Source organism: Gymnodraco acuticeps, unplaced genomic scaffold (assembly GCF_902827175.1).
Source record: "Gymnodraco acuticeps unplaced genomic scaffold, fGymAcu1.1, whole genome shotgun sequence".
NCBI lineage: Eukaryota > Metazoa > Chordata > Actinopteri > Perciformes > Bathydraconidae > Gymnodraco > Gymnodraco acuticeps.
In genome coordinates this window covers 5,095,626-5,116,022 of record NW_022990501.1, presented here as the reverse complement: position 1 = coordinate 5,116,022, position 20,397 = coordinate 5,095,626, and the positions used below count along the sequence as shown (strand labels likewise).

General features: G+C 41.3%; 1 protein-coding gene across 1 annotated transcript in view; it reads right to left on the bottom strand.

Annotated features, from left to right (window-relative positions):
* Positions 1–1,233: 1,233 nt before the first annotated feature.
* The window catches only part of slc8a2a (solute carrier family 8 member 2a), a 59,149-nt gene continuing 39,985 nt past the window's right edge, over positions 1,234–20,397 (bottom strand). The window contains exons 3-12 of the mRNA XM_034226666.1: positions 19,562–19,699; positions 18,317–18,544; positions 17,959–18,231; positions 16,458–16,892; positions 15,551–15,912; positions 13,551–13,654; positions 4,427–4,539; positions 3,403–3,502; positions 2,693–2,965; positions 1,234–2,076 (exon numbers count right to left, since the gene is read on the bottom strand). Of these exons, the coding sequence (XP_034082557.1) occupies positions 1,700–2,076; positions 2,693–2,965; positions 3,403–3,502; positions 4,427–4,539; positions 13,551–13,654; positions 15,551–15,912; positions 16,458–16,892; positions 17,959–18,231; positions 18,317–18,544; positions 19,562–19,699 (2,403 nt within the window). The 3' untranslated portion in view covers positions 1,234–1,699. The remainder of the gene's footprint in view (positions 2,077–2,692; positions 2,966–3,402; positions 3,503–4,426; positions 4,540–13,550; positions 13,655–15,550; positions 15,913–16,457; positions 16,893–17,958; positions 18,232–18,316; positions 18,545–19,561; positions 19,700–20,397) is intronic.

Here is a 20,397-nt window from a genome sequence, read left to right as displayed (position 1 = left end):
GATGTGACATACAGGACAAACCTTGACGTCTGTTTACCTCCTTTAAGGGCACAGGCTGCTTCAGCCAATAATGTTATTGTTCCCATTCTGTGACCGGTCAATACTGGGTCACAGATGGTCTGTATTGTGGGTACACTGGGACACTTCCTTCTCTGTTGTCTGAGGACTCCAGGGCATGACATATGCAAGGCCATAAGTGGCGGAAGCTGGTAACTTAGTGTGCCCAAACTATCTAAAGCTATCTTATCAAAACATGTTGATGACTCTCTGTGGAACCAGTTAAATGGGTTGGCAAGAGAGAGGCGCTCCAGAATTGACGTGGCAACTCTACCGTGAAGTCAGAACCTCTGGCTCTTGGACTTGTGATGTGAATCCTCTGGCCGTAACTCGAAATAAACCATCAGTGTTTGACATCAAAGCTACTGCTCCTACCGTGTCTCCTTCCTGAGTCGGTGACTCCTACAGCATTGCTACACAGAAGTTTCCTCTACACCAGTGTTTTTCAAACTTTTTCATACCAAGGACCACTTAACCAATAAAAAAACACTCGCGGACCACCTAACTCCACAAATATCCAAAAACACATCGTTTTTTACAAATCGCCTGAAAATGGTACAAACAAGTGGCCACATGTGTGATGAAGGTGTTTATCTGGGCTATATCATGCAATCGAAAGTGAAACTTAAGTTCGCTCCATTGAGGAGATATTCCCGCGAGAGTGCGGAAAACTTTAATTAATTAATTAATTTCAAATGTGAAATTTTACCAATATACTCACGGACCACTAGGGGGCGCTCACGGACCACCAGTGGTCCGCGGACCACACTTTGAGAAGCACTGCTCTACACTAACCATAGCAACAACACTTTATTCTTTGAGCTAAATGACAGATTAACTCAATTAAAGAGACATCATTATTGGTTTATGCAGCTAAATGACAACACAGATGTGAGTTTGAAATGGAGCTTCCGTGTGACAATGGTATAAACACAATGATCACAGTTGTCCTTACACTGAAAACATGTTAACTTAAATTAAATGTATAACTGTATGTCAACAAATTACACATAATTGTATTAGGTTTGTTGAAAGCAATAAGTTAAAGTTTGAATACAAACTATAAGGTTCAACTTAATAGTTCAAAGCAATAATATTAAGTTGAAACTAATATTTTGTATTTAAACTTAAAAGTATTGCTTTCAACTAACCTAATACAATGTGTAATTTGTTGACATAATACATTTAATTAATTAAAGTCAATGTTTCAGTTTCTCAAGTGTACATTGCACATCTGTGTAAAAGCAGCTGTCATTGTTTTACACATTTTATTATGAGGAGAAATGAGTCCAAACTTGAAATCCAGGTTGTCAGCTGTCAGGTATCAAACAAAATCCAGGGACTTCACAGAGAACATGCCGGCCAGCTTTGCTCAACTTTATCATAAAATGTCACTGCACGTTATTTAGTCCACTTAAGTGAAAATTATTCAGTGCAGTCACAATACATTCGGATGACTGGGACTGTCCTGCAGTGGATATGACGTAACGGTTTGCTGTGCCAGTCTGCGTATACATTTTATTTTGAACCATGGCAGCGGTGATGATTGGTCTTCTCAGTAGTAGTTATGGAACAGAAGTGTAATGTCCTGGTGATGTGTGTTTGTGATCCTGCAGTCACTTCTCTCCCCTGCTGTGCTCTCTTAGAAGCCCTTTATATGGCAGTAGGCCTCCAAGCTGGAGAAGAGGATGTAAAGGAACCAGAGTCCGAAGAGGAGCAGAGAAGTGAGGACTTTGGTGACTCGAGGGCCACCCAGTTCGCCGCCTATAGACGGCCTCCGGCGTATCATCAACACTCCCATAGCGAAGAATGCGAAAATGGTGAAGAGTGTGACGGAGAAGGCCAGCGAGCCGGGGTCAACGCGGAAGACTTTACCTTTGACTTGCCAATAGATGGCAGCCACGGACCAGGCCAGCCCAATGCCCAAAAACACATTGACCGCGTTGCTTCCTGTCACGTTTCCCACACATGCATCCGCATACTGGTCCTGAGTGGCAGCCACTTTACTGGCAAAGGTATCTGGGAAAATAAACACCAAGATAAATACACAGTGTTCGAAAAGTGTAGACCACCAAATATACAACAACACAGACTATGACACCGCTGTTATAAAATAACACCAATGTGCAATAATGTAAAAAAAGAAAAAAAAAGAAAAGCCAAACAAACAAACACTACGACCCCACTGTTGTACAACAACTCTTATGTGCAATAAGTTGCTAGCTAATATTATTATTACTACTGGCTGCTACTCTTAGTTAATTAGTTATTTAGTCCATCCATCCATTACTGTAACAAGAATCTTTATGTAACTATGTGCCATAATATTTTAATACTGGTATATACCACACTTCATTCTACAATGTTACAATTATTTTAATTTTATAAATACTGCTGCTACATACCTACCTGAATGTGTACATCTGTAAACTGTAATATTTTTTATTTAAAATAATATGTGCATGCCTTTAACATAGTGGTGTTCTATTAATTTCGTCTCTATCTATACTTTGCTGTAACAATGTAAATGAAATAATTCAGTTCTTCTTATTCAGGCTAAGACTTCTGGAATACATGCACTGACTTATACATTTGGGTTACTGTGTGTACCTCCCTACTCAGTAGTGTCACTTACCAGGAAGGGAGGTCCCCAGCGCTACAAAGACCACCGCAGTGACCGTGTCTCTGAGGCCGACGGTGCAGCCGAAGTGGGAAGCTAGGTCTCCAATAATGGCTGTTAAGAAACCAATGACAGAGATTGACACTATGAAGCACGCCCATCCGTTCCAGTACTGTGTGGGCGGGCAGAAGGCAAACAGAACCTTCCAGAAAACGCACACTATGTGTATGAAATAGTCGCAGCAGTTCGGACTTCGCTGCTCTTGTCCCTCCTCTTCATCTCCGTCACCTGATCGAGGGAGACACAGTGAAGATAGATCAAACACACCTTCCACAAAATAATACGTTAACAATTTGGATGCAGCCAGAAGTAAAAATACAACTTCTCATTTTTTCTACGATTTACACAAATGGTATCTGACATAAGTGAGCTTGTGATATGAGCAGGTTGGCAGATTTTGTAACATTTGAACATAGCCAGGTTGGCTGTCTCTCCTCATTTCCACAGTTTATGCCAAACTAGGCTCATCCGCTGCTAGCTGTAGTTCCATATTTAACTGACTGACATAAAAGTGATATCAATCTTCTTGTCTAACTCCGACAAGAAAAGGAATTAGGATATTGAATGTTTTTACAAAATGACAGGAATGTTAAATCACAGAAAAATCAAACCTAACCAGTACATTTAATGATGAAATAAAAAACAAATATAAAATAGCCACTGACCTGCACAGACTGTGAGTGCTCCAATGAACTGCTCTCTCCATGAGTGAGTGCCGATCACTACAGCCAGATTTGTGTCCTTCAGGAGTTTGTCCACTGTGTTCTGTTACAACACATAACATATCTGTATTTTACCTTTATATAAACAGATCATTTTGTTTGTGGGATTATCAGCAACATGATGAAATAAAGTAAGCTTATATCAGAGGCTAATGATGCAGACAAGGTCCTGTTGTGAATTGCAAAACGAATATGGCAAATATGAACACACTAACATTAATAGTATACCCACAAAATCACTGACTTTGAATTTAATAAAACATAAACCAACTGAAAAATTCAAACAGCACACATGAATGAACAAATATCTGAACTCAAGATACTTGTAAAGCATATGAAAAGTGGATAATTCAAAAAGGGTATCTATTAATATGATAACGTTAAGAGTATAATGAGAGTACACAAAAATTGAACACGAGATGAGAAATGACTAATAAGTGAACCAACTGAAAAATTCAAACAGCACACATGAATGAACAAATATCTGAACTCAAGATACTTGTAAAGCATATGAAAAGTGGATAATTCAAAAAGGGTATCTATTAATATGATAACGTTAAGAGTATAATGAGAGTACACAAAAATTGAACACGAGATGAGAAATGACTAATAAGTCCAATGACACACAGGATGCAGGCAGAAACTGTACCTGGTCTAGCACTCCATTGGGAGTCTGATGAGTAAGAGGGTGTGAGGCAGTTAATTAACCAATACACACACACACACATACATAAATAACAGATTTAAAACCCCAATCCCTCTGGTGCTAATACTTGTTAAAGCCTTTCATATTAATGCTACTGCTTCAAATTAAGAATGTATATAATGTAAGTAACTTAGGTCAATTTAGGCAAACAGTATATACAAAAATGTAGATATACTTGTACATCTTGTTTTCAGTGATCTATTTGTACAGAGAGTGTTGGTTTACTGCTATTGTAACGCCTTCTTTCAGCCGGTCACCCACCTTAAACTCACAGGACTCCTCTATGACGACCTCTAGCCGGCTGTGCTCCCCTAAAATAGGTTTGCCCATCTCAGATATTCTCCGGGCCTCCTCCTCCTCAGGGGTGGGGTTGCCTTTTAGGGAGCACAGAGATGTAAGTATCATGTATATTATTGTATTGATTGTGTAATTTACAAAACACACACATATCCTTAACCTCAGCCAATGGCACAGGCCAAAACCTCAAGCATTAAGAGATAAATACATTCCGTACTTCACACACACTTTCAAACAGTTGTAAAGGTGCTGCATGTGGCATTTACAGAACGTCTTGATATTGTGAACTTCCTGTTGAACTGGAGTGGCCAAGAGGAATTTTAGCCCTGAATTTAGGCAATTTTCTTCACCGACTCACACCTCAGTCTTTGACTTAAAGGTGACATGTCATGCTTTTCCGGTTATTACCCGTCCCCTTGTGTGTTATGAAGGTTGTTATGCATGTAAACGTTGTGCAGAGTCAAAACCCTCAAAGTACACCATGTAGCGAGTAAAACTCTAAAACAGAAAATACCTCCCCAAAACGCCTCGTTGGAGATACGTCACTGTCCATTTGATTCTTCCGGGTACATCATGACGTCATGTCGTCCCCGGAACGAAATGGACCAATCCGTGGAGTCGTTACGTTACGTCCGCAGAGCCGTTACGTTAAGCCCCCGCTGATTGGTCCAAATTGACCAATCCACGGACTTCCTCACACACTCAGTGCAGGCAGCTCTGCTGATTTCTCCTCCCTGGCTGCAGGCTGATAACAGACAGTTGGGATCGCGGCGAAATTCTCTCTGCAGACCCATTCTCACAGCGTTTATCAACCCTTTTCTTACTCAATATCAAGCCACACTTATTGTTTTTACTTCGGCTGTGACTTTGTGTGTGCTCAGGGTGAGTTTGGCTGTGTTTCGCTGTGTATCGCTAAACAAGGAAACAACACCTCCACGGAGCTCAGCGCGATTCACAATGTCCCGACTGGTCCCGACCAATCGGAGCACACTGGGCTCACAGGGAGGGGGGGGGGGGGGGGCAAGAGCTGCAACGAGCCGTTTAGTGGAGAGAGTGAATACTGCTGAATACACATACTATACAGAGATGCTGTATGCGAAACCAATGTGAGTTTGGAACATTGCACAATGTAAATCTATTCTAGTAGACCTCAACAATGGAATTATGATCAGTGGAAATGGCCATGACATGTGACCTTTAACTCTAAAATGTCCAATCTATGACTCAAAGCATATGAATTGCTAAGCTTGTTAGGTGAAATAGACAGCTAGCTATGCCTGTGAGTTTCTGCTCAAGGGATCATTTAAAAGTGTAAACCAGTAGGGTACCAATTAAAAAGAAGACTTGTTTATAATTCCGATGCATACCTCCATGTAAATATTGCACTTAAGCTCTGGGGCCTCATTTATAAAGCCTTGCGTAGGATTCACGTGGGAAGGTTGCTTACGTAGGACAAAGCAAATAAATACGCACAGACATTTTCCGATTCATAAAACACTGCGTACCGGCGTAGGACGTGTAGGACCGGTCTCCCTTTATAAATCACAATCAATAATTGTTTGATATAATTCCAATCAACTCGAAATGTGGCGCAGCTTTTGCGAGCTTCGCGTAACGCTCATATTTGCCTATAAATAGTCAAAGAAACGCCCCGTATTAATATTCATTTTGATTGACTGCATGAAGAAGATCGCAGGAAATGACGACAGAACAGCTAAAAAAGACATCTCACACCCTGGGCCCTTCTCACTTCTCTTATTTTTCATTTCCTCGCTCCTCGGTCTCACCGGAAGTTGATTTGTCTGCGCCATCTTGAGTAGCGTCCCAATGGCCTTATTTTTGCCGGAGGACCGAGGAGCGAGAATGGACGAGCTATAACCGAGGAACCACCAGACCATCCTCCGATGAAATCCTCAGACACTCGCCCCGCCCCCTTACTGTGTACCGCTCACTGATTGGACGAGGCAGTGCATGCACTGATCTGATGCTTCTTGACATGAGAGCAGTTTCCCAGCGGAGTGAAGAAAACACATGAACCTCTCTCTCCTCAGTTTATACCATGTTTTGTTTCAATGAATGTATCATTTAGTTACAAATATGTGATATATCTGAACAACAAAGTGGTCAAAAATAATTTTATTATCATTTATTGGAAACATTTTCATGATCGCTTTTTTCGTTTTACATTTTCATGTATTGTCATTTCCATTCAGTCAGTCATTAAGTGCTATTAAAAGGTTAATTTGCTACATATCCACACAAACAAAGTGTGCAATCCAATGAATGTTAATCTAACTGGGTTTTGATAGATAACATATCTCTTTTTCTTCTTTCAATTATTTTATTTCTTTTGTGCACTCTAATCAATATTAATCTAACTATTGTTCGTTTATACATTTTAAGAATGGCGTTTATATTTTTTGAGAATTAGTTCTTATTTGATTTGATTTATTTGGGTCTGCAACAGATGATACAAATGTTTGTGTCAGTAAATGTGAGGCGGGGGTGTGTGTGGAAATAACGGGGACAGAGCTGCTGTCAGACGATCAGCTGTGCAGCGTCATCACAAACGGTCGTCGCTTCACGTGACGCTCCGGAGGAAAGGACGTCCCATTGCTCTTAAAACTCATTTCCCTGCTTCTCGTGGTTTCCTTGCGTCTCTCCATGCTTCCCTGGTGGGAGGGAATAGTCACAGGTAAACGACGCCACTGAGGGAAGCAAGGAATCCATTTAACCGAAGTGAGAAGGACCCCTGGCTGCGTTTCACTTCTCTTATTTTTCATTTCCTCGCTCCTCGGTCTCACCGGAAGTTGATTTGTCTGCGCCATCTTGAGTAGCGTCCCAGTGGCCTTATTATCTTAGAACCGAGGAGTGAGGAACGAGGAGCGATAATGGAGGAGCTATAATCGAGGAACCACCAGACCATCCTCCGATGAAATCCTCAGACACTCGCCCCGCCCCCTTACTGTGTATCGCTCACTGATTGGACGAGGCAGTGCATGCACTGATCTGATGCTTCTTGACATGAGAGCAGTTTCCCAGCGGAGTGAAGAAAATACATGAACCTCACGGGAGTCACTCCTCAGTTATACCGTGTTTTGTTTCAATGAATGTTTCATTTAGTTACAAATATGTGATATATCTGAACAGCAAAGTGGTCAAAAATAATTTTATTATCATTTATTGGAAACATTTTCATGATCGCTTTTTTCGTTTTACATTTTCATTTATTGTAATTTCCATTCAGTCAGTCATTAAGTGCTATTAAAAGGTTAATTTGCTACATATCCACACAAACAAACAAAGTGTGCAATCCAATGAATGTTAATCTAACTGGGTTTTGATAGATAACATATCTCTTTTTCTTCTCTCAATTATTTTATTTCTATTGTGCACTCTAATCAATATTAATCTAACTATTGTTCGTTTATACATTTTAAGAATGGCGTTTATCTTTTTTGAGAATTAGTTCTTATTTGATTTGATTTATTGGGGTCTGCAACAGATGATACAAATGTTTGTGTCAGTAAATGTGAGGCGGGGGTGTGTGTGGAAATAACGGGGACAGAGCTGCTGTCAGACGATCAGCTGTGCTGCGTCATCACAAACGGTCGTCGCTTCACGTGACGCTACGGAGGAAAGGACGTCCCATTGCTCTTAAAACTCATTTCCCTGCTTCTCGTGGTTTCCTTTCGTCTCTCCATGCTTCCCTGGTGGGAGGGAATAGTCACAGGGAAACGACGCAAGTGAGGGACGCAAGGAATCCATTTAACCGAAGTGAGAAGGACCCCTGGCTGCGTTTCACTTCTCTTATTTTTCATTTCCTCGCTCCTCGGTCTCACCGGAAGTTGATTTGTCTGCGCCATCTTGAGTAGCGTCCCAGTGGCCTTATTATCTTAGAACCGAGGAGTGAGGAACGAGGAGCGATAATGGAGGAGCTATAATCGAGGAACCACCAGACCATCCTCCGATGAAATCCTCAGACACTCGCCCCGCCCCCTTACTGTGTATCGCTCACTGATTGGACGAGGCAGTGCATGCACTGATCTGATGCTTCTTGACATGAGAGCAGTTTCCCAGCGGAGTGAAGAAAATACATGAACCTCACGGGAGTCACTCCTCAGTTTATACCGTGTTTTGTTTCAATGAATGTTTCATTTAGTTACAAATATGTGATATATCTGAACAACAAAGTGGTCAAAAATCATTTTATTCATGTGTTGGAAACATTTTCATGATCGCTTTTTTCGTTTTGCATTTTCATTTATTGTCATTTCCATTCAGTCAGTCATTAAGTGCTATTACAATGTTAATGTGTTACATATCCAAACAAACAAAGTGTGCAATCCAATGAATGTTAATCTAACTGGGTTTTGATAGATAACATATCTCTTTTTCTTCTCTCAATTATTTTATTTCTATTGTGCACTCTAATCAATATTAATCTAACTATTGTTCGTTTATACATTTTAAGAATGGCGTTTATCTTTTTTGAGAATTAGTTCTTATTTGATTTTATTTATTTGGGTCTACAACAGATGATACAAATGTTTGTGTCAGTAAATGTGTGGCGGGGGTGTTTGTGAAAATAACGGGGACAGAGCTGCTGTCAGACGATCAGCTGTGCTGCGTCATCACAAACGGTCGTCGCTTCACGTGACGCTCCGGAGGAAAGGACGTCCCATTGCTCTTAAAACTCATTTCCCTGCTTCTCGTGGTTTCCTTGCGTCTCTCCATGCTTCCCTGGTGGGAGGGAATAGTCGCAGGGAAACTACGCAAGTGAGGGACGCAAGGAATCCATTTAACCGAAGTGAGAAGGACCCCGTGTCAGATGTTGGTTATTTTGGGCAGGTGGAGATAAATCATTGTTTTGGTGGATGCAGTTTGAACCAGAGTAGCAGCATGAAGGTCGGATTGATCGTCAACAAAATAAATAAATAAGTGGTCCGAAAAAAGTTAATGACACAATACACATAACCTTCCTCAGGCAGTGCGTCAGTGTGTTTGTGCCGGGGACAGGAGACCCCCCCATGAGGAGAAACTGTAAGAAAGTATCGGGGTCAATTAATGCTTATTTTTTCCTTTGGTGGTTTGTGTTCCAGCTGTCAACCAGCCCCCCCCCCCCTGCAGCAACTCTATATCCACCAGTTAAATGAAATAAAAACAAATGTGTTGTGTAATATCAGCTGCCAAATCTACCAAATATATGGTGTTCTTAGTTTCCATACTCCTGTGTTTTATGAGTGACTTATCAAGTCTTAGCAAACGTCATAAAACTTGATTAAACATGATAGTATATAAAACTATGCTCGTGTCTATAACCTATAGAAAAGCAAAACGGCCTCAGTTTAGACGTAATTCTGTCCTCCTGCTTACCACATCATTTATGAGAATACATGTCATAACATTAACACAACATATTTGAGGTTGTTTTCAATAACATATCCGTATTTATTTATTTCTCCAAGTTATGTTTTTGTGTGCACTGAGGAGTCGCAAACAGGCGTTTGGTTAATCATTTTAAGATTGGCTTTAATCAATCTGTGAAAATGAATTCTACATATATGATAAATGAGAGGTAATATTTTATTTATGGTATTATTTTCACATATTTCTCTCCATTCTTCCTTCTGCCAACGGTGTCGCAGTTTCTCGTCTCTCCCGTTGTTGTGCGTAGTGCGCAGGCCCGGTTCCACAACAAAATGACTCAGGGTGCATCTGAGATTAGAGAGGGTGCAGTGCTATTTTTATAAGTGGGGAGTTGACCTAACACCCACTAGGGGGGTCCTCACCTCCTCTAGAGGGGTCCGGGGGTATGCTCCCCGGGAAGATTTATTTTTAAATATTTAAGTTAAAAGTATCAATGTGGTGCACTTTGAGAGCAAAATGAAGAGATCTATGGATACATCTCAACACCCATATGAAACAGAACTGTTTCAGAACCTCTCCTTCCACAAAGCCACTGAATTCATGTGCTCTTTTCTTGATTCATGCCTTCCCAGTCCCTTATCACGTACAAGAGCATGGCGCCAGTTGTTGTAGCCAGTTGTGGTGAAGGCATCTGACGTACTTGAACCGAAATGTCTACATGCATAGCAGAAGATGGCATCTTTTTTACATGAATTTTCCAGCCAATCTCTGTTTTGAAACCATGAGCTGCGAAATGAGCACCTTACCCCACTGTAAAGGCGAGTTGGGTACTTTTTTAAATATACCTGGGCAGGCTCTGTTTTGCCGAGGTCCTCTGGCACTTGCGGGCCGCCGAGGGGTGGCGGTGTTTGGGGCAACGAAGACGGCTGCGGGCAAAGCCAGCATTCGGGCGGGAGGACGTTGTTGTCCACGACAGTGGCCGCGGGTAACGTAATGTCCCCATGATCTGAACTGTTATTATCTGCAGTAGATGCAGTGTTACTGCTGGCGATAAGGGCTGGTTGTTTTAACCATTTTCTGATGTCCATCATTGACTGCTGTGTAAGCACCTTGCAGATGATGAATGCGCAGCGGCACAGGTCACGCGCACCTGACATGATAACGTTACTTGCCGTTTAAATTGACCAAATAAATGCAGCAGACAATGTTATTTAACCACAATTACAATTTATTTTAACTATATTCTTCTTCTTCTTCTTCTTCTTCTTACTACTATTATTATTATTGTTATTATATATGTAATATTTTTCACTTTTAATTTTTTTTGTTTCACTTTTCATTTTTCAAATGAGGGTGCATAACGACTCAACTGAGGGTGCAATGCACCCTTATGCACTCCCGTAGAACCGGGCCTGGTAGTGCGTACGCATGGGTCAGAGTTTGCGTGGAGGACCGCACGTTTTCCCGTCAAGTTTGTGTTTTATAAATCGCAAACATCGCTTCGAAACTGGCGTACGCCATCTTTTGAGCGTACGCACCGTTTATAAATGAGGCCCCTGATCACCAGCTGGAGCCATCCACGGTAGAAGGGCCTACTCCAACACCACCTGTGGTCTTTGTCCGCCCTTAGCTTAGCAGAGGCAGTACACAGCCATGCAACTTTCATGTAGTTCATTTATAGCTTAACATTGGCTTTATACTTCAGACGATTACATTATCCTGCTGAACAGAACTTGAAAGTATCATAAAGGTGTGTTTGCCACAGATCTTATTTTCTGCAATATTCCAAAAAGCATTGGGAAAAACCCATTGCTTTTTGTCGAGGAAGAATGAAACCGTGTTTTTGCTCTTTTAAACAAACACAACACACAATGCTAGGAAGTGTAAAAGTATGGCCAGGAGATCTGCTGTTTTTGAGGGTGGTTGTTTTATGTAATTCATTTAAAGAAACACACTCTAACTTCACTGCTGATTAATATTATTAAAAGTGCTCCATTAAAGGTCCCCTATTGTACTGTTTTTCATCAATATATTATAGGTCTCAGATGTATACAAAACATGTCTCTGAAGTGTTTGGCCTCCAAACACCAAACAGATCATTGCAGCATCCCATAATCCCCTCTGTTTGAGACCTGTTTCCAAAGTGCTGATTCTCTGTCTGTTAGTTCAGATGAAAATAAGGAGCCCCTCCCCACGCCCCTCTGAGAGACATTTGGTTACAAAGAATTCAATGGTGCTCTAGGAGGAGATTCAGGTGATAAGGTGGGGGGGGGTTACCTTGGTTGGTGATTGGCTAATGGTTACACAAGCCAACAAAACCTTGTGACATCATAAAGCGGCCAAAATTTGATCAGCTCTTTTTCAGACAGGTTTTTATAGAAATGGATCAGGACAAAAAGAGAGAGAATATTTGTTCCTGAAACTTTCAGGGTCTCTTTCCACAGAGGGGACACATGTTGATGTAGAAGAGACATGAAGAAGAGGGGACACATGTTGATGTAGAAGAGACATGAAGAAGAGGGGACACATGTTGATGTAGAAGAGACATGAAGAAGAGGGGACACATGTTGATGTAGAAGAGACATGAAGAAGAGGGGACACATGGTGATGTAGAAGAGACATGAAGAAGAGGGGACACATGGTGATGTAGAAGAGACATGAAGAAGAGGGGACACATGGTGATGTAGAAGAGACATGAAGAAGAGGGGACACGTGGTGATGTAGAAGAGACATGAAGAAGAGGGGACACATGTTGATGTAGAAGAGACATGAAGAAGAGGGGACACATGTTGATGTAGAAGAGACATGAAGAAGAGGGGACACATGTTGATGAAGAAGAGACATGAAGAAGAGGGGACACATGTTGATGTAGAAGAGACATGAAGAAGAGGGGACACATGTTGATGAAGAAGAGACATGAAGAAGAGGGGACACATGTTGATGTAGAAGAGACATGAAGAAGAGGGGACACATGTTGATGTAGAAGAGACATGAAGAAGAGGGGACACATGTTGATGTAGAAGAGACATGAAGAAGAGGGGACACATGTTGATGTAGAAGAGACATGAAGAAGAGGGGACACATGTTGATGTAGAAGAGACATGAAGAAGAGGGGACACATGTTGATGAAGAAGAGACATGAAGAAGAGGGGACACATGTTGATGTAGAAGAGACATGAAGAAGAGGGGACACATGTTGATGAAGAAGAGACATGAAGAAGAGGGGACACATGTTGATGTAGAAGAGACATGAAGAAGAGGGGACACATGTTGATGAAGAAGAGACATGAAGAAGAGGATTTTGCATAATAGGTCCCCTTTAAGACAAAATAAGAGATTTTTGGTTATTGGCTAATTTGAATATGCTGGTTTTTATAAATGCTGCACATTGCACCTTTAACACCCAAGCTATCTTACCCTGGTTAAGCAGCAGGGCTGTGAAGAAAGACAGACACTGATTTATTACAATATAAGAACACTAATATCAGGGCAGGGTACATTAGCGTGCTAAAATGCAGTCAGTTACTCTGATGCAGGTGCCGAACATTCAGCCGCATGTGTTGCTGTTGTATAATTAGACACTAGATATGATATATTACTGCCATCTATTGTGTGTGAAATGAACAATTCCTCTTTGACATAATCAGCATTACCTTATCATGATTAAAACTAGTCCCTTATAAATTAATAATGAGATTTTAGTTTTAGTAACATTTACCAGAGAGGCCCCGCTTCAACCATTTTGGGTCCTCCAGCACGATGAAGAAGTTCTCCTGCTTCTCGTACTCCGCCACATTTATAATGCGCACCTGTAAGACCTGACTGGAGATATGAAAGCATGCATACATGTTTTTTATTCAAAGAAAGAAGCCATAACTACTACGAAGCATAAAGTGCATACAGTTGATACACAATACCTCCACATCTTTAAGATTTGCTCTACCATCTAAATCACATCACAAATTGAAGTGAGCTCAATAATTCATCACAATGGGCCTTTAAATAATTCATGCTTAGACATAGTGTGCTATTACTCCTGAGTGTGCCAATGAAATGGCGCTGAATATAATGACTTGTAGCACAACAACAGCCTGGTTAACCAATGTCTATTAAGTTCATTTGAGGAAAATGGAAAAGGAATTCCTGACAAAATGAAAGGAGAGTATCAATACACACATAGCTTAATGGTCACCGCAGGAGTCTAATTACCTTGACTGTAACGCATCCATTCATTGGCCATGTTACATAACAAAGTCTTTCACTAAGTGTACAATTAGACCATGTGCAAACACAGCTTATATAACCTGAAAGTTTAATGGGAAAAGGATCTGTCAGTTAACATGGGGTGACTGGAGGTTCCCCACACCTGATCAGGGATGGGATTATCTTTAGGTGTCAAGTGGTCCAATAGGACCTCCTCCTCCTCCTGGTAATCCTCCGCTGAGGGTCAGGTGCCCCTTCCTTAGAAGCACTAATCGTTTAAAGTAGTATCAATATAAAAGCACTGAGCGAGCTGTGCGTGAGTACTAATGAGGGGTGTACTGTGAAGCCGGATTAGTGTGTAAGCGAGGTTCTCTTTTAGCCTGGCTAGATCAGCATAGCGACGTATGCTGCAGACATAACCTGGTTCGGACCAATCGAGGGAATATATTCGTTTTTATCTTTGTCTTTCCTCCTATCAAGTTGTGTGTATTTTTTTATCTAAGTTCTGAAAAATGAACCTTCCATAAATGTGCATGTGGCATACATATATAATTCCCTGCCATTTGAATCAGTGTGATGTCTACTTGCCTATGGAATGTTGTTAGGACTGATTGATGATTTGGTGCAGTCCGTTTAACACTCCTGGTCTATTGTAGCTAATAGAACACTGATTAAAACATTGATTAGTCTACTGGTATTTATCACAGATGAAACTGAATCAATACATTTGATTTATTTTTGATTTAATTTAGCTAATAACAAAATAGATCTCCCCGTGTGCAGTTTTCTTGGCATTGCCTCATGTGTTTGTGTTCATAATGACCAAGTATCAGAGGCTGTCAGACCATATTTCAGTTTCAGAAAATGTAGCAAAATGCGTTCTAAACAACCAACTATACCTACATTAAAGCAACCAAAAGACCTCACATCTCTGTCTTTCTTTGAATCTAGTAACAACAGTACAACTTCTAGTAACTACTTAACATTAGATACCTGTACTGCATGCTGTAATGTTGGCAGAACTGGTTTCAGATTTTCACATTTGAAATGGGAGGAACTGCAATCTACTCTCTAACTAGAGCCCTGCAGTCCACTGGGAGATTCAACAGCTCCATTATCTCAGGTTTTTAACTCCATCTAGTTGTGTTGTCTCTGTTTTGCTGTTTGGGTTCTTGTGAATGTTTAAGATAACCTAATCTCAACGAGAGTGTCTGATAAAACAAAGATAAAAACAAACAAGTTACAGTTTCATTCAAAGTTGGAAACCTGAATTTTGTTAAGGGTTTCTTCTTCTTCACATCCTATAGTTCATTTTGAGTCAATCTCACAAACACTGTCATACTTCCTGAAACACTCACCAGGGCACCAGATCTTCAACACATTTGCTTCTGTCTAAAAACTACCAGAACTAAATGTTTAGGAAATCATTTTGCTTTTAAAAATGTAACTATGTATTTGTGGCACAGAGAAGCCAATGGGCTTTGATGTGAGTGAACACTTCTGACTGGGCCTTACCTGGTCTGCTCATTGGTGAACTCCACCTCTCCTCTGGCCTCCTCGTAGTCCACCCCCGCCTTGGCACTGCCGTCCTCCGTACGGTACGGCACACTGACGGTCCCCCTGGAGCCAGAGTTCCTCACCACCGTCACTTTCAGCATGCCAGTGCTCTCACTGACCCGCAGCACGCGCTGGCCGAAGGTGAAGATGCCAGCATGGTCATCATCCAAGATAGTGATGGTGGCCTGCAGGGGCTCCACCAGCCTGGCCTGTGGTGGAGTTCCTGTTCCTTCACCTCCACCTTCCTCTAACCTCAGGTTCTGAAGACGCACAAAGAAATGCTCGTCCTCCTCAAAGACATCATCGTCCAAGATGCCCACCTGGAGAGAACAGAGTATAGTCAATGTACTGTACTTAAGTACAATTTTGAGATACTTATACTTTACTTGAGTATTTCCATGTTATGCTACTTTGCACATACCACAATTCAGAGGTAAATCGTGTACTTTTACCACACTACATTTATTTTATACATTTGCAAGCTACCCTGCAGTATACAAAGTCTTTAAAACTAGCTGCATCTTTACCAGCTTTGAGAACACTTTAATGATCAATCATTATAATCAGAACATATCATATATATTATTCTTAAAATTACCAATTTGCATGATAAGTACTTTTCCTTTTGGTACTTTAAGTATATTTAGATGCTAATACTTTTGTACTTTTACATAAGTAACATTTTGAAATCAGGATATTTACTTGTACTGTACATGTAACAGAGTATTCTACACTCTATCATTTCTACTTTTACTTAAGTACAAGATCTGAGTTCTTCTCCCACCTCTGGTCACTCTTCATGGGTGCAAAAGGTAAGACAAAAAGAACACAATGTTTAAAAACAGTCCCCTTTTCCCCTGCTCACCTTGATCTCCTTGCGGCCCTCCCCTGGCTTAAACATCAGTGTTCCCTTAGTGAAGTCATAGTCTGCCCCAGCATTAGCGGAGCCGTTTTCTGTACAGTAGTCCACATAGAAAGTGTTCTGGCCCGTCCCCCCCTCAAGGATCACCCCGATGCTCAGAGAGCCACAGTTTTCTGTGCACTGGAACTGTGCACTTTCAAAACAAATGTGCGAGCATGTGGCCTTGTCAGTATCCTGGCCTGCGCTGCGCCGTGAGTGCTCGGCAGCGTGTTTCCTTAATACGTTGCCGGCACCAATCATCAGGCGCGTGGCCTGGACTCGGTAGAAGGCGCGGCTCTTCTTCTGGTGGACCAGGGCCGAGTAGTTGGCCATCTCAATCAGCTGGTCCAGGTCTTTGTCTGGGTGCTTCTCCTTCAGGTCCTTCAGGATGCGGACCACCTATCAAAGAGAGGGAAATAATGCACAATTATTTTAAAGGGGTATGTTTGGCAAAATATAATAATAAGTATTTTATTCAGCTTTTTTCTTATTTATATTGAGCATCTGTCACAAAACCAAATGTTTACAGGGAAAAATGTAGAATTCTGATTGTGATGGCTTAGTTTATATTGACAAAAGTATTGGTGTTTCTTGAGGTAATATTTTCTTATGAAAAGACCTGCCGTTCCTTCTTGCAGACTAAGGAACGGCAGGTCTTTTTATTAAGATAAACTTTGGAAGCACCTAATTGTCTGCAGTCCAGACATTCAGACCCCTGCTGGTATTAGCTCAAAGGAAACCTGAAAATCAAATGAAGTATCTTAAAAGTTAGAAAACATGATACACTAGTGGGCCTGACAGTGTCTTCCTTCTTTTAAAAGCCTTTAAAAATACTTCAGGATAATTCCCGCCACTTAAAGAAAATATGTTCGGAAGCTAAAATGAAGAAAACAACCATTTTGTATATTAAAGGTGGGGTAGGTAAGTTTCAGAAACCGGCTCGAGTGCACTAAAATTTGAAAGTACACAGCCGAAAAGAATCCGCCCCTTCCTTCAGACTTCCTTACAGAGCACCTCCTCCAACACACATGAACGCGCAATGCACGCCCAATTACGGCACGCCCAATGAGGGCACGAGATACATTTGTGCGTGCACGAGATGGAAGGCTGACAGACAGGGCGGCAATCCAATTTCCATTGATTGTGCTTTTTACAGTACCACGGCTTCCACAGATGACATTTTTTTATGGATTTTTTGTCAAAGCACTTCAGATATTCATTGCTATCGGGATGTTAAGAGCATTCCATGGAATATAACAAAAAGTGTATCTCGAGCCGGTTTCTGAAACTTACCTACCCCACCTTTAAGGTGCTATTATTACTTTTTTATGAATTACTTTTTGTACCTATTACCGATACAAAAACACATCATGAAATTAAAGGGGACAAAATCTATGATTTTACACCATTTACTCTCCAGTCTAGCAATGTGTGTCTCTAGCAGCGTTTCTCCCACGTGTCTCACCTCGTCTTTGTTCTGGTCCAGCTCATTGCCTGTCTGCACAGAGACACTGGAAGAGTTTCCGGCACACGAAGCACCGTCCGACAACTTTCCATCCATGATCATGTCAATGCCCTTGGGCTCAAGGTCACCTTCCATTTCCACAACAATGCCGTGCCTCTTGTCGGCGCGGTAACGCTTGTGCATGTATTTGTAGAAGAGTAGGCGACGGTCAGCGATCCAAGCCAAGACCACACACACCGGAAAATAGAGCAGTGTGACTATGGCCTCCCACACCTGCAAAAGAGGCACCATGAGCATTACCTGTTTACACACTTGATTTATTAGAAATTGATTTATATATATATTCATCTGAACCAACCTCCACGATCCCAGGTGAGATGACAGCCAGTATGAGGTAGAGCCAAATGTAGGCAAAAATACTCCAGAAGGCCGTGATAAAAAACACCCGCAGGTGTTTGATCTTGCGAGACTCTCCGTTCGGGATCACCCACACACAGATACCGATGATCACAAACATGTTGAAGGCAGCGCTGCCCACTATGGTGCTCGGCCCAAGCACCCCTGCATCAAAGTTGTGCCCGATCACCTGTCAACATTTAAGGACAGAAAAAGACGAACGGCACATAGATCAATATCAAACATTTCTTATTTTAATTCTAACTGAAACGGAATCCCCAATACCCTTAAAACAACCAAAACAACACAATATAATTATAAAAGAGGGCTACTTTGAAATGTATATTACGTTTTTTGAGAATATAACAAACAACTGAAAATTAACTATATTAGAGACAGTATAGAGAATATATATTTATTAGCAGAAATAAATCAATGTGTCAATCGGTTAACATTTTTAATTAAGTTAATCACAATAATAATGTAAACTTGTGATTAATCCTTCATAATCACACATTTAAAATGCTAGTATCTACTTGTATTTTGGGGATAAAACAAATACACATGTGGTGATGCAATAACTGTTAAGATATATAAGAGGGTGTATTACCTTTATTATAACATCTCAGCTTAGTTTATTTCTTAGTCTAATTAATAATTCACATGAATTCCACAAATTATAAAAAAGTAACATTTGCCTGTAACAGCTTGTTTGTTAAAGTGCTCACAATTTTTCATTCATCTAAAGTTCCATCTGGAAGCTTTATTTAGTTTTCATCACACCGGGGATATGTCCTCAGTCATTCTTTACCATGTAATCACACAGGTAAAGAATCTGTGCTGGGATTACGGGAGAAAGCTTGCCCCCGTCTTGGTAATCTGATTGAAGTTTTCAAGAATAATTGCAAGCGTTAATGTGTTAACGTTGACAGCCCTAATAAATATGAAATATGTTTTCTTCACATTGGTTGTTGCAATCCCTAATAATGAACATATTACTGTGCCTTGAGTTTACCCTCATTTGTATTCACTAACAGTATTAAATATTGTATTCATTTGTTCATTGATCAATGTAAAATACACAACTACAAGTAATTGATTTGTTGTGTTATTCTTAGCAGTGCATTCATGTTGGTAAGAAAGTGACATTTCATATATTTTTAAAGACAAACTCAAAGACAACAGGGATGTGAACGGCGGTGTGTACCTCAATAAGAGAGAGGAGGATCTCAGGGGCCGAGGAGCCCAGGGCCATGAGAGTGAGGTTGGACACGGTCTCGTTCCAGACTCTCACTGTGGTCACCGTGGTTTCCCCGTTAGCTTTGGTGATGGTCACCTCTTTCTCCTGCAATCAAACACGTTTATTAACATATCAAATATGCCATTCAGACTGAATTCATACTCACCAATTCCTGTTATTGGAATCAACGTTAGTGTTACAATATGATGACATTCATAAAGTCATTAAGTCATACTCAGCCTCCCCGGGAAAGTTTACTCTAAGCTAAGGTACTCGAAAGGAGGGTCAGGCCGATTGTCGAACCTCAGATTGAGGAGGAACAATGCGGATTCCGTCCTGGTCGTGGAACGACGGATCAGCTTTTTACTCTCGCAAGGATCCTGGAGGGGGCCTGGGAGTACGCTTATCCGGTCTACATGTGTTTTGTAGACTTGGAGAAGGCGTATGACCGAGTTCCCAGGGAGTTACTGTGGGAGGTGCTGCGGGAGTATGGGGTGAGGGGGTCTCTACTCAGGGCCATCCAATCTCTGTACTCCCAAAGCGAGAGCTGTGTCCGGGTCCTCGGCAGTAAGTCGGACCCATTTCCGGTGAGGGTTGGCCTCCGCCAGGGCTGCGCTTTGTCACCAATCCTGTTTGTAATATACATGGATCGGATTTCGAGGCGTAGTCGTGGGGGAGGGGGTCTGCAGTTTGGTGGACTAAGGATTGCACCACTGCTTTTTGCAGATGATGTGGTTCTAATGGCTTCATCGGTCTGCGACCTTCAGCACTCACTGGATCGGTTCGCAACCGAGTGTGAAGCG